Genomic DNA, 15588 nt, shown 5'->3' on the forward strand with positions numbered 1-15588 from the left:
AAATACATCCAAAATAACGTATAAAAACTTGAGCACAACTGGGCCTAGTATTAATGAGTTAAATCTGAATTACTTTGGAGATTTGCTTTGGACAAGTTATTATGCACAATTCCATCATATATACAACAGAGTTGATATTTACCCCCAATTAAGATAATTCAGATGCTTATAATTATTTCTGTCATAATACACAAGGTTAAAAAAATCTGGTATAAAAACTTTTCTAAAAAAATAAAAAATAAAAAAAATAAAAATAAAAACTTTTCTAGGGATGCCTGGGGGGGTGGGGGGGCGCTCAGCAGTTGAGCCTCTGCCTTCAGCCCAGGGCGTGATCCTGGTGTCCCAGGATTAAGTCTCACATCGGGCTCCCTGCATGGAGCCTGCTTCTCCCTATGCCTGTGTCTCTCTATCTGTCTCTCGTGAATAAATAAATAAAATCTTAAAAAAATTTTTTTTCTAATTTACATATCAAAAATAATGTGGAGTAAAACTAGGGATAAAAAGAAAAAGTCACGATAGTATGGAAAATTTAACAACCAACAGTGCAGAAATGAACACGAATTTCTAAGTACCTATTTTTTTCTATATTTTATTACTTAAAAAAAAATGGCTCAGATAAGAAACTTAAAATACCCAGTAAAACAAGTATGAGAATTAATTTTGTGAGACGTATTGCAGAGGAAAAGAATGAGCAAATAGTATAATTTTAAAATATTTATTGATTCAGACTTCCCACAAACATTTTTTCAAATCACCAAAAGCCAGTACTTCTTTCTGCTCTCAATGCCAAGCCATTTTTTCCCATTCAAATAAGGAAGTAGCAAATATGTTCAGAACTAATCAGTTTATGATGACAGCTATGATTCTCAAATGCTTTTTTAAAAATACAAGTAAGGTCAAAGTTGCAAATCATACATAGTGATTAAAAAACCTGAACAGGCAAAGCCTTACTCCAACTGACCCAACAACAATTCGGTTGGATTTGGCCTTTCCAGGCTACAGATGACTTTGCTCAAGAGCCTTGTACAGGTTGGAGGGCTCTCACTGATGCTGTTCCCACCATAAGCACGGATGCTAATGCCAGGGGCTGCCATCGACAGCGCGGGCACAGACAGGAGACATCCTGCTCATTCCCTCTTACTCCTTAACAGATTTCTCTTCTCCACTCTCTTCATCAGTTTCCTCTTTTTCCTTGTAAGAATCCTGGCTGTTCGTATCAATAAAATGATTTTCTTCCCCACTCTCTCTTTCTTCTACATTTTCTTCTTCATCAAAGCTGGAGGAAGAAATTTATCAATCTTTCAAAGGAAAAATGATTTGGTCTAAAGGTCAACCAACGCTTTGCAACGTATATCATCATGGAGTCAGTCTTCCTCAAGGGCATGAGCTCTGATTTACCAAGACAGCTCTATAAAAGTGCTAATTGAGAACTAATCTATTTCAAACCTTGTTTGGCTCTGTAAGCTTCATTTGAAAGCATCTTATTATTTTCATCATTTATGTCAGTCAGAAATTTAAATTATTCTGCTTTAAAAAACAAGATACTTCATCACCACATAATATTTTCAATGTGCCAAGTGTTAAAATACCAATGTTTTACAACAGTTCACATGTATTGTGTTAGGTTAAAAGATCTTTTAAAGATATAGGACAGAATTTATTCTTTCCAGCAAGTAAGAATTTTTCCAAAGGTAAACCATTTAGATGTCCTATATATGTTACCTTTCTTTATCTTCAGTGAAATTCTTCATCTCTTGATTGCTGAAGTACTCAAATACTTTTCCACTTTGGCCTTTCTTTGAAACAAACTCATCAGATAGTCCTAATGCTTTTAGGGTGTTAGAATAACGCTTTTCTGCTGCCATTCTTGCATTTTTCTATAGGAAAGACAAACCTTTTTAGAGGAGAACAAAAGACTTTAAATTTTCATTAAAAATGTATGGGTTAAAAGCTCCAGTATTAGAAATTAAATCTAATAATCACAGTTGACTCAAAGTAAGCAAACCTTCTGACCAGCAATCCCACTCCCCAGCATATACCCAGAGGAACTCCTACATATGTACCCCAGAAGACGTGTACAAAAACGCTCAGGAAAGTACTACTTTTAACAACCCCAAACTGGAAACAACCCAAATATCTCTCAACAATAGGATTGATAAATAATGGTCTATTCACACAACGGAGTAAAATAAAGCAATGACAATAAATGAATTCTATCGTACACGACAGTATGGATGGATCTCATGAACACAGTACGAAGCAAAAGAAGCAAAAGACAAGAGAATACACATAGAATGAATGACTCATTTACCTAAAGTCCCCAAAAGGGCAAAACTAAACCATACTGTGTAGGATGGTAAAACTGCAAAACACAAAAATAATAACAAAAACCAGGAAATGCTTATCTCAAAAATTAGAATGGTGCCTACCTCTAGGGAAGAGGGAGAGGGTTTTGATCTGGTAAGGGTGCACAGGGTTTCTGGGGTGCTGGTGATGTTCTGTTGTTAACCTAGGTAGTAGCCACGTGACCTATATTCTTTACATTATATCTGTTTTATATACTTTTTAAAAATATACTTTTATGACTGTTCAAGGAATCTGGAAAAACAAGGAAGAAAATAAGTTTGCGATAGTTGTCAGAGGGTTCTTCCATTTTATGTACCTACTGGAACTTTTAGTCTTTAAATGCCAGATCTCTAATCCATCAAAGATGATAATATCATCAATGTGGTTATCTTTACTCTGGAGAAATCAATGGATACAGCAAAAAGAACAAGAATTTAGAACTGAGTCCAAATCTCCAGAATGTTATTTCCTGGCCTTAGGACCTGTGGAGACCCTCTCAGACCTAAAGCAGGTCAGGAGTCATCACAGTTCCTGAGACCACAGGAACTCTTGTGACCTTTCAAGGTCACAAAATGCCTGGGGTTCACTAGGGCCTCAGCTTTGGTCACCCTTTACCTTCCATGAGTGGATATGAACTAGTATAGGGCCAAGAGTTGCCATGTGGACCTCCAGCTAAGGTAACTAGGATGGGCCAGCTCCAGTGCACCGATGGCATCCCATATTGGAAAGGGTGTGGGAGATCACCCAGTCTCACCCCCATACTTAACAAATAAGGACGGGGCACCTGGGTGGCTCAGTTGTTAAGCGTCTGCCTTCAGCTCAGATCGTCATCCTGGAGTCCCGGGATCGAGTCCCACATCAGACTCCCTGCATGGAGCCTGCTTCTCCCTCTGCCTGTGTCTCTGCCTCTCTCTCTCTGTCTCTCATGAATAAATAAACAAAATCTTAAAAAAAGAAACAACAAAAAAAGTAAACTAGAACACTCCCTCCACCCCCAGTAAGGTTGAGCAGTTTGCTTAAGGTCATAAGGACAGTGAATGGTAGAACCAAGGCTCTTGACCATTTCCTGGGTCTTTTCCTTTTTTTTTTTTTTTTTTTTTAAAGATTTTATTTTTTTTTAATTCTTATTTATTTATGATAGTCACAGAGAGAGAGAGAGAGAGAGGCAGAGACATAGGCAGAGGGAGAAGCAGGCTCCATGCACCGGGAGCCCGACGTGGGATTCGATCCCGGGTCTCCAGGATCGCGCCCTGGGCCAAAGGCAGGCGCCAAACCGCTGCGCCACCCAGGGATCCCTCCTGGGTCTTTTCCATTTCACCATGCTGCTCTCTCTAAGTAGTAGTGCTCATCCTGGAGTTTGAAGGTAGCTTAAACCTGACTTCAGCAATGCAAGTGTCAGATATCTATTTGCTTAACCTAGGGACTCCAGCATACTGAGGGACCACGGCATCTAGTGTTCCATGAGGGAAATAAAGACTGATTACAATGGATAAGCTACCACCAGTGGTTTCTGTGATGCTCTGGAAAACTGAAAACGTACCCAAACTGTTGCTAAAATGCACCTGCTAAAAAATACAACAATATTTAGAAAAGTTAATAAAATGCATCCAGAGGCTATGAACACCAACACACAGGCCTTGAAGAACCGAAAGTCATGGCTAAGTGAGAAGATAAGAACTATGCCCCAAAGACTGTAGAGTAGAATAAAGAAAACCCAAATAACTCTTAATCCATTAAAAACATTTTATACTCTGATAAAAGCAAGTTAAATATAAAAGAGATTAAAATAATATCAAAGCCGGTACTCATTAACTCTTCATTTGAATTTGGTTCAAAATTTAGAATCTACTCAGTCAGTAAACCTTGTGATTTCCAAGAAACAGGACAACATAGTTTGTTCTGTCCTGGCTGGTAAGCTTACTCTTCTAGAGAATAACTCAACAGCAGCAAGACCACAATTAGCACTAATACATGGATAATGTATAAAGTTGTGAGTGGATTTATTAAATAACAGCTGTTAATTAGCAGCAATAGTCACAGCAAAACAGACTGCAAGAAAAAAATGCACTAATTTATGTTAACAAAACCAAAGCAATGGTGAGTCACTGCCAGTCACTCTATATATAGAATTAATTACCTTTTAATATTTTTTTATTTTTATTTTTATTTATTTATGATAGTCACAGAGAGAGAGAGAGGCAGAGACATAGGCAGAAGGAGAAGCAGGCTCCATGCACCGGGAGCCCGACATGGGACTCGATCCCGGGTCTCCAGGATCGTGCCCTGGGCCAAAGGCAGGTGCCAAACCGCTGCGCCACCCAGGGATCCCCACCTTTTAATATTTTATATCAAGGTGAGTAGTGCATAACTATTCTTAATTGAAATAAACATTTCCTCCTTGCATTTCACCATGCAAAAGAATTGTACAGACTACAAGATAAAAGGAACAATGAAAATAACTATGATTATTTTATTTTACTATCAAAGACTGCAAAAACCAAAACAGAACAAAACAAAAAACAAGTGTTGCTTCTTCTGAAAACCAAAATAATGTACAATGATTAAAGTTTGTCTACAGTCAGTGCCCTCATTTGAAGGGGAAAAATATTTATTTTATAATCATAAGTTTCATTTACAGTAATTATTTCATTTATTTAATTACTGAGTACTTATTTTGTAAAAAGCCCTCATGAGAGGTAGTGGGTGTATATGGAAAGAGAACAGTGTTTTTGGATAAAAGGAACAGCAGAGATAAGAGCCAAAAGTGGCAGAAGTAGAATCAGCTATGAAACTAACCTGTTTTCAACATGCAAAATTTCTTTATGGCTTTAATTTCACACACACTACTTATTTTGCCTCACTTTCTCTTGTGCTTAGAAGCAGTGGGAATTCACAGCATGGCACAACAGCTTACTCATGCTGAGACTCATCACTATCAAAGACTGCAAAAAACAGTGCTCTCAGCCCAGGTTAATCCTAGAAAAAAAAAATGAGAGGTCATTACCTGGCTAATTTGATCCTAACATTTCAGTTTTGGTTCAACAAATGTTTATTAACATCTCCTCTGTGCCAGAGGATATCCTAGGTGGTGGGTGCTAGGAATACAAAGATTTGACCACAACCTTTAAAAGTAACTAGCTAGAAGGGAAGAGAGATCCTGAAACATATCATTTCCACACAATATAGCAGGAGCAAAGACAAAGGTATGCAGAGGTTAATAAAAAAACACAGAAATGGGCACCCAATTCAACCCAGGAAGCAATTCAAGTAATTTTATAAGAATACTTGAAAGATCAGTATGAAAAAAAGGAAGAGGCTCTAACAGTGTTCAGAAAAAGCATGGATAAAGAAGTTTGGAACTTGTAGTCTAGTATGGTCTGAAAGTAAAGGGTGGTCATGGTGAGGGGGCAGGGGGTGTGTTGGGGTTGATGAACAAAGAGGTTAACAGGAATCAGAATGTAGAGGATTCTATACACCAGGCTAAGAGTCATGGAGTCACCTTCTGGGAGAGAGCAGGACAGCTTAGTCTTAATTGTTTGGAAGCAGACTGACTTGGGTCCAATCCTAGTTCCATTACTAACTATAAACCTTACTAGTTACTTACCTTCTTTGAACTTCAGTTTTTTCCTCTGTAATATAAGAATACCCACTTTGTAGTATTTGAAGAAGACAGTGATAAGACCTTTTGATATTTTTCATTGAAAATGAGAATGAGTAGAATCCGTGAAAATGGATGATTGTCACTAATATCAGAGGTTATGTTCTACCTCCCAGGGTAACATTTTGACAAGGGAACAGGAATGGCAAAGTGAAGATATGATGGGTGGCTTTGCAAAGAACAAGGCCAGAAAACTAGTCAAATCACTACAATAACTCAGAGAAGAGATAACAGAGGTTTCATGTAGCATTTCATCATTGAGAATGGAGAAAGGCAGATCCAAAAATTATTTAGGAAGAAAATTTGTCAGGTCTCTCAGTGGCAAGTGAAAGAGGGAGGAAAAGTAGTTACCAGTCCCCAAAACTGTGGCCCAACAAAAGTAGGAAATCAAAGAGGAAGATCTAGTTTGAGGCAAGATGGATGTAAGATGTCTATGGGAAATCTGTGTAGATATAACTACCAGACAAACAACCTGCAGTCAGGAGCTGGAAATAACTACTTTGAGCTAGAAGTCAATCCCTTTCTGCTACGTAATTCACAACAGTTTATGATGATTTTTCCCTTTAAAATTGAAACTAAGAAATTAAAAAAAGAAACCCACTCCTTAAAATGAAAAGCATTATATAAAATTATTTCCAAATCTGTAAGTAAACGGGTCCCATAACTTTGAGATATTATAAATGTAAATTCACCTATAAAACGTGCCCCTGTCCTCAGTGTTTCATTGAGAAGGGCAGTCCTATAATGCTGGCAGGAAGCTCCAAATGCAACAGCTTTTACAAGGTTACAACACAGCACCTGTAACCTCCAGTGAGTCTGTCGATCGTTAAGCTATGCCACCCATAAGAACACCTCCTTTGTGAGTACAAAGGAGAAGATGATGTGAGATGTGAAATGGACAGATATCTCTTAGGGGGAGACTGTAAAACTGAGTATAAATATAGTAAAATTAAAAAAATATATAGTAAAATCAGAACTCACTGTCCATAGGACCAAATTATTTTTCCAATGAAAAGAAAGTCCTTTTGGTAATTGTAGATAAGAATGAAAATTATAGACTCACTTAAAAAAACTGATCAACAAAATGAAAAGGGAACCTACTAGATGGAGAAAATATTTGCAAATGATATGTCTGATAAGGGGTTAGTATGCAAAATATATAAAGAACTCATAAAAGTCCTAGCAAAAAAATAATCCAATTTAAAGGATCTGAACAGATATTTTTCCAAAGAAAATATTCAAATGGCCAACAGGTACATGAAAAGGTGCTCAACATCACTAATCATCAGGGATATGCAAATCAAAACCACAATGAGGTATCACCTCACACTTGCTAGAATGGCTAATATCAAAAAGACAAGAGATAACAAATGCTGGTGAGGATATGGAGAAAAGGGAGTCCTTGTGCACTGTTGGTAGGAATGTAAATTAGTACAGCCACCCTGGAAAACAGTATGGAGGTTCCTCAAAAAATTAAAAACAGAAATATAATACAATACAGCAACATCCACCTTCTGTGTATTTATCTAAAGGAAAAATAATCACTATGTTGAAGTGCTATCTGCACCCCCACATTCATTGCAGCATTATTTACAATGGCCAAGGCATGGAAACAACTTAAGTGTCCATCAAAAGATGAATGGGTAAAGAAAATGGTGTATATGTGCAACAGAATACTATTCAGCCATAAAAAAGGAAATCCTGCCATATGCAACAATATGCAACAAGATTGTAGCTCTTAAAGGCTTTGAGGCCTTTATGCTTAGTGAAGTAAGTCAGACAGAGGAAGACAAATACTTTATGATCTCACTTACATGTAGAATCTAAAAACAAAAACAAAACAAAGTCATAGAAAAATAGATCAGATTTGTGGTTACCAGGGGAATTGGAGGAAGATGGTCAAAGCTATAAACCTCTAAGTATAAGAAAAATAAGTACTGGGAATGCAACGTACAACATGATGACTGTAGTTAACACCACTGTATGGCATATTTGAAAACTGCTAAGAGAGTAAATCCTAAAAGTTTGGTTAACTATATGAGGTGAGGATTATTAACTAAATTTACAGTAGTTACTGTTTCACCATACATCTATGTCAAGTCACATGCTGTACATCTTAAATTTACACAGTGCTCTAAGTCATATATCTCAATGAATCTGAAAAAACAAAACAAAACCTGGCAGAAATAGATCTGATTCCAATTAGCATTTTGTTTCATTTTTTAATTCTTCAAAGACTTCCAAGTAGTATCATGAAGATTCGCCTTAATATATGGCTAAATTGGTACTAAAAAAAAAAAAAAAAAGATCAGCCATGAAGAATAGGTTGTGAAATTATTATTTTGAATATGACTGCAGTAGCAGCGTGTTCTTTATCAAGCTAACATGCCTCCTCAACAAGATTTGATGCTCAGATTTAAGCAAAAACTTACTTGACTGATTTGATGAAGCTGTCACAGAAACAATAATATGTCTCAATAAATTATATAACATATAGGGATCCCTGGGTGGTGCAGTGGTTTGGCGCCTGCCTTTGGCCCAGGGAGGGATCCTGGAGACCCGGGATCGAATCCCACGTCGGGCTCCCGGTGCATGGAGCCTGCTTCTCCCTCTGCCTATGTCTCTGCCTCTCTCTCTCTCTGTGTGTGTGACTATCATAAATAAATAAAAATTAAAAATATATATATATAACATATAAGAAAAATGGACTGTAAGTTAGGCGTTAGAGATGTATTAAAAAAAAAAAAAGCTGATTGTAGCTCTTAAATTCCAACAAACACAACCTGAGCAACTCTTTCAAACAGTAGCGGCCTGTTTTTTAATTTTTCTTCTCTTTCTTCTAGTTCTTGTTGGTATTCTCTCATCCTTTCCTTTTCACTCTTTCTAAAATCAAATAAAAGGAAGGGAATTTTAAAAAGAAATAATAATTTGCACATATAACATTTAGCTTAGATGACAAATCAGAAATTAAATTATGAGCATGGCTTACAATTTACCACAATACCTTTCCTAGACTGGTAAATTTTTATGAAATGCAGAATAAAATGCTTTACACTGGCCTGAAGAGATGAATAAAGGCCCTCTTAACTCAATTTTAAGTGCAGAAAACCAAGAAAACTTAGTCCAAATTAGATATCTTCTCCTTAAGGAATTTCTTCTGAAAAAAAGATCTTGCTTTTCTCTTTTTCCCCTAAACAAGATCTTCTATAGGTGGGTGGCAAAGTTAATTAAATGAGAGCAGGTCAGGGGAAAATGAGGAGTAAGGGAATAGAACATATAGAGAAAAAGGAACCAAAATACCAAGTTCACAGTAAATGTACTTACTCTTTGGGCAAAATCCTATAATGAATAAAATATGATATTCTATATAAAATAACATGTAAAACATACTAACTCTACCAAGATAATAAGATTACATGGATTAGAGAAAAGAATTGTACTACAGAATGATACTTATGATTAATTTATACACAAAATTGGTATTAGGAAAAATCCAGTTTACTTTCTTGGGGTGGATAGTATTTTTCTAAAAAATTCTGCTCAAGTTTATCAAATTAAGTTCCCTGTATTATTGAATTACACTGATATACATTACATGGAATATAAACATAATATACATTATAAAGAAATATAATTGCTATATTAAAAAGGAATACCAATAATAAGTAAAAACCAATATATAGATTGGGGGGTACTTATAAATCAGATTAAAAATTAATAAATCATATTACTTATCCAGCTTTGGGGGAGATATTTTCCTACTTAAACATGAACATTTTTTACATAAAAATGTTCCTCTGGAACACTGGTTTTCAAACTTTGTATTGCAGAATTCCAGTGTTCTGTGAAGGGGTTCTGCAAATATTTTTATTTATTTATATTTTATTATATCAAAACTCCAAGAATTGCAACACACACCACTAAACACACACGTGTTAACTGACATATCACATAACTGATGTTAATTAACATCAATGTGTTAATTTGTGATCTCAAATTTCATGCACCTTAGAACAAAGCTCTTCAACAGACCTATTTATTGAACAATATTCTGAGATTACACAGCAAGGTATTAAACGAGAGCTTTATCTGTAGGAGTCAAGATTTTTCAGTGTTAACTATACTGGAATTAAAATACAAAACTTAAAAAGAAGATTTTTCTCAATATCGTTACAGTGCAACCAAAAGTAGCATAAGGAAGGGATGCCCGGCTGGCGCAATCAGTAGAGCATAGGACACTTGGTCTCAGATCATGTCACGTTTGGCCCCACAATGGGCATGGAGTCTACTTAAAAATAATAGTATAGAGTAAAAAAAAGGTTAGATACTGACATAAGATTACAACTATTAACTATGGCCACGATATAAAACATTTCTGCTCAGCAACATGGTTTTAGGGTCCTCACCATGAGGTGAGGTGAGTGAGTTTGAGTGTGTGTGGTTGTGTGTGTGTGTGTGTGCACATTGAGTGTAAGTAATTGATAGCAACTTGAATCCAGAAACTAAACTACTAAATTCTTTTAGGATACCTGAGAGATTTGACTCTGGATTTAGACATCTGAGCTAAACTTTGATGGGAGTCATAAGCTTTAGCCCGGATTGTCAGGAGTTTCTGCAATTCTTTCATTCTTTGCTTCTGCTTAGTTAGGATCCGATTTCTCTCTTCTTCCAACATTTTCTTTTCCTCAAGTGATCTCCTGAGGGCAACAAACTAAGGCTTAATTCACTTTAAGCCAGTAAGAATGTTGTTCAGCAAAGATTTAACACAGGAAAATTCAAGCGTTGAAACTAAAGGCAACCTTTTGAGAAGGCTTTGACTTGTGAAATTGGAAATCAACAGGCTGACTAACCTTTTCTATCCCAAAGATTGGAAATGGAAAATATACTCATTTCTTAGAAGTACATCCTCTGGCAAAATGCTCTATATTATCTACCAAAAATATGTTGCCAAATATAATTTCTTCATATTTTCAAATTGACTGACATAAAATCAATATGGCTACAAACACTGTTTTAGCAACCATGGGTCAGCTAGTGCTATATTCTAGTCGTTTACCTTGTGGCTTGTTCTCTCCCTCTGGAAGACACTGTGGGCATTGGAGGGGGGCAGTTACAAGGCACAGGCTTTGCACTTGCACTTCTTCCTGGTGACTTGTTTCTTGGAGACAGAAAAGACCGTGTTTCTTTTGAATGTTCCTCATCTGCTGCAATGTCTGCCAAAATTTTCTCTCTTTTAGTGGATGCAGTGGAGGCTGCGTGAAGATTGGGTGGTTTATGGGAGGTTGGGAGTTTTGAACACTTCTGTTCTGAGAGGTGTTTCTGGTATCCCTCAGGAAGCTTTTCAAAATCAGCAATCTGGCATCTAAACTTGTGTGTACACTTCAGTCTTTCAGGCTGCTCAGGACGCTTGAGCTTCCTTGGAGCACAACTTTTGTGACCTGACCTAGAAGGTAAAGGGGATGGATTCTGCAAGAGCTCTTGGGCTTTCAGCTGTGTCATAATGTCTCTATAGAGCTCCTCTTCTTTTAACTTCTCTTTGGTAGCTGAGCCATAAGTAGATCGAGGCACAGGTCTGGCCTTAAATCGATTTGTTTTCTTTTTAGACTTAAACAAGTCTCTCAGCTTCTTTTCCCGGATTGCTTGCTTCTGTTCCTCTCTTGCAATGAACTTAAATGGCTTTTGTGAGGCCAGAAGAGCTTCTTTGTTCTTTTCCTTCAAACGCTTTCTGCGGTCTTCATTTTGCTTGACTAGGTCATGATACAGGGGGAAAAAGACAAATGCAGGAACTGGAGTGGCTCGGAATTTTTTCTTACACTCTGATTCTTCTTCTTGTTTTTTGAGCAGTTGGTGTACCATTTCAATATCTGATTTTGATTTCATGTTCTCTTCTTTCTTCCTCTGTTCCCTAATCATCATCTGAAAAGGCTCAGGAACCGTAATCTTTGGCACCCATTCTCTTGGTTTCTTCTTTGTTTTTTCAACGGCTGGGAAGTAAGCATCTTCACACCGAATATAATCTTCAACAGAAAAGTTTGTCCACATGTTGTTGATGAGCTCTTTTGCGTAGCTCATCACTACCCTCTTTTTCTCAGGATACTCTTTTTCTAAGTTGGGCAACTCATCTTCAGAGGAAGACATAATCAAGGAGGAAGACGGCCCTAAATCAGGCTCTGAAGATGTCATTAATGAGATAGGGTGATAAGAGTTCTTTTCTGATTCAGACCTAAATAAGAATAATAATTAAGTTACACTCTCAGTTGCATGTGACCAAATATAAAAATTAAGAACTATAAGATCAAGGTATTATCAGTCAGAAGGCAGGAGCTGGATACATAAAGCTTATAATTACAACTTTTATTTAGAATAGAGGTAAGAGATCCTCTAATTTAACTCCCTCATTTTACAGGGGAACTGAGACAGCAGTGGCTCCTTGTGGCTAATGTCTATTAAATCCTCCACATATTTCTCAGAGTCACCATCTTAAAACATACATCTAGTCATGTCATTCCCCTTCTTGAAACTCTTCTATGATTTGCCATTGTAACAGAGTCAAGTCTAGATCATAAAGCCCCTTCAAGACTAGCCTCTGGCCACCTTTCCTGTTTCACCTCTCGCCTCTTTCGCCCTCCAGTTACTAATCTTAAGTCATATCCAATCACATGAAGCTCCTCACATATACCATGATCTCTCATACTACCATGCCTCTGCACATGTGGTTTCTGTTGCCTAGAAGCCCACTCCTTGCTTCCTGCATCTGTACAGCTACTCCTCCTTTAATACTGAACTTGGATATGACAGTTCTATAGAAAATTCCTGCCTGTGTCCCTCTACCAACACCATGACATGATCAATTGCTGCTTCTTCTGTCTCCATAACTCTGTTACATCATGCTGTATTGCAATTTTTGGTTCTCAGCTAGTCTTTGAGCTCCTTAAGGTCATGTTGATTTGTGACTCCTCTGTGCCCAGGCAACAACTGGAGATGGACAATTAGCACTGATGAACTGGATGAATTAAGGGACTTGCCTCCAGTTTCAAAATAAGAGAGTTCATAGCAGAAATAGGTCTAGAAATTACAGACTATTTTGAAAACCTGAATAAGATTTATGTCTTAGTCCTGAACTGTGTGTGTATGTATATTTGTATATATATGTATGTGTGTGTGTATGTATGACTTATTTATTTACTTTTTTGAGTAAGAGAAGCAGGAAAGTTTATTAAAGCAAAAAGTAGGGACACCTGGGTAGCTCAGCAGTTGAGCGTCTGCCTTTGGCTCAGGGCGTGCTCCTGGAGTCCTGAGATCGAGTCCCACATCGGGCTCCCTGCATAGAGCCTGCTTCTCTCTCTGCCTATGTCTCTGCCTCTCTTTCTCTATGTCTGTCATGAATAATTATATAAAATCTTTAAAAAAATCACTTAAAAATAAAATAAGGCAAAAAGTACACCTTGAGATACAATGGTGGGTGCTCTCGAGAGAGAGCTGTATCTATACTTTATATTTTTAATGAGTTCATGTTTTTTTGTTTTGTTTCTTAAACTTAGCATGGCGCCCAACATGGGGCTTGAACTCACAATTCTGAGATCAAGAGCTGCGTTGAAATCAAGAGTCAGATGCTTAACTAACCCAGGTACCACCGAGGTACCCGTGAGTTCATGTTAATCCACATAATGTAAAGGACTTTTAAAATTAAATTTTAATATTTTCACTTAAAAACGGCCCAGCCTGGCTGGCTCAGTCATTATTAGAACATGCAACTCCTGAACTCCAGGCTGTAAGTTCAAGCTCCATGTTGGGTGTAGAGATTACTTAAAAATAAAATCTTTAAAAAATAAAAATAAAAATAAATTAAAATGGCCCAGACTAAATATTTTGACAGATACCTACAGTTCTATGAGTGGCAGGTCAGAGAAAAAAGACTAAATGACCACCAAATGATCCTAAAAACAAGAAGCCATTGGTGGATAAGCCATTACACATTTTTTTTTAAGATTTTATTTATTTATTCATGAGAGACACAGAGATAGATAGAAAGAGAGAGACAGGCAGAGACAGAGACAGAGGGAGAAGCAGGCTCCATGCAGGGAGTCCGACGTGGGACTAGATCCCGGGTCTCCAGGATCATGCCCTGGGCCAAAGGCAGTGCTAAACCACTGAGCCACCCGGGCTGCCCCCATTACACATTTTAAATAAAATCCAACCTCCGTATATCATTAAAAGTACAAAAGGATAGTTGAGAGAAAACATTCTGAAATACTTCTGTTCTGCATATTTAAGTATACATTTTATTTTACAGCTCACAAATAATGTTATGTACAAACTTACCTGGAAGAGACACTAGAAGCTTCTTCTCTGATGATCACTGGCTGAACTTTTAAATTTAATTTATTCTGGTACATTTTCTCTAACTTTGCCATAGTTTCCAAGTGGGCAGCTTTCAGCTCTTCTAGTTTCCTAAAATACTCTTCATTAGAGTGGCAAATATCAGAAAAGTCCACAAAGTCCTCATCGCTTATTTGTGTTTGTTCATCTACCTCAGAAATGTTGGTGTTAAAATCAGCCTGGTAGGAGGAAAAAAAATCTGTTAAATGGTGTTTAGAACTGAAGACAAATTAAACTGACACCAATTCCCAATGCTGCTTCTTAAAGTGTATGCTTAATTAGATTATGTTACTTGTGGGTACCTACATATAATGGATTATAAGTTACTTGTGGACTATGTACATTTTCCCTTAATGATATTTTATTAGGAATGAGTGATGGGGCACCTGGGTGGCTCAGTCAGTTGAATCCAACTCTTGATTTCCATTTCAGTTATGATCCTGGGGTCATGGGATCAGCCTAAGTCAGGCGCTCTGCTCAGCAGGGAGCATGCTTGCAATTCTCTCTCCCTCTGCCCCTCCCCCTTTTGCTAAAATAAATTAATACTAAAAAAAAAAAAAAAAAAAAAGAATGAGAGAGAGAGACATCAGGAAATAAATGCTATTTAACTAATTTTATAAAGAATGGTTAAATTCCCAGATCATATACTAACCCGTAACAGGATAGAACCAAACCACCCTTTATAAAGAGCCTCTCTCTGAGTTATAAGTTTTAACTGAGATGAAGAAAAACATTCTTTCTGCTGCAAACCAACCAAACACAGCGCAATATCCAGCCCTAGCAGGCCTTCTGCAGCGTGGGCCCCAAGGGCGTGCCCTTGGAGAGAAGACAGGGAGAAAAAGAAGTCAGGGAAATGGGAGAATGGGGACAGGAGAAGGGAGGGAACAAATTTCTCATTGGTTCACCAAGGAGATACCTCAGGAGGGAATAGGAGGGTGTGAAAGGGGGTAGGAGGGACCATCAGAACAGCCACTTCTGGGGCAATAAGAGCAACAGCTCCCATGGGTGACAGACTTTGGGAGTGACGAGAACAAGAGTGGTACAGTATAATAACCACAGAGTGGAGTGCAGCTATGCTACATATAGGTCATCCCTAGAAGGGTCTATCTTCCTCCCCCATTCCTTTCACAGTGTTTTTTTTTTTTTTTTTTAAGATTTTATTTATTTATTCATGAGAGACAGAGAGAGAGAGAGAGGCAGAGACA

The 15588-nt window shown here is 37.4% G+C and overlaps 1 protein-coding gene across 18 annotated transcripts in view; it reads right to left on the reverse strand.

Moving 5' to 3' along the window:
* The window catches only part of FAM161A (FAM161 centrosomal protein A), a 66913-nt gene that overhangs the window by 40283 nt on the left and 11042 nt on the right, over positions 1-15588 (reverse strand). For 6 of the 18 annotated variants that reach the window (XR_007413812.1, XR_007413813.1, XM_049115909.1 and 3 more), the window contains 5 exons: positions 14327-14562; positions 11061-12227; positions 10534-10701; positions 8788-8887; positions 1723-1877 (listed from right to left, as the gene is read on the reverse strand). Coding sequence is in view for 9 of the 18 variants with exons in the window: in XM_049115909.1 (XP_048971866.1) it covers positions 1723-1877; positions 8788-8887; positions 10534-10701; positions 11061-12227; positions 14327-14562 (1826 nt within the window). In the remaining 9 variants the exon portion in view is untranslated. Of the gene's footprint in view, positions 1-701; positions 1277-1722; positions 1895-2429; positions 2599-5142; positions 5323-8436; positions 8656-8787; positions 8888-10533; positions 10702-11060; positions 12228-14326; positions 14563-15588 lie in introns of those variants that run through there. The other 12 variants (XM_049115912.1, XM_025468782.3, XM_049115916.1 and 9 more) reach the window with 10 other exon arrangements.

Source organism: Canis lupus, chromosome 10 (assembly GCF_003254725.2).
Source record: "Canis lupus dingo isolate Sandy chromosome 10, ASM325472v2, whole genome shotgun sequence".
NCBI lineage: Eukaryota > Metazoa > Chordata > Mammalia > Carnivora > Canidae > Canis > Canis lupus.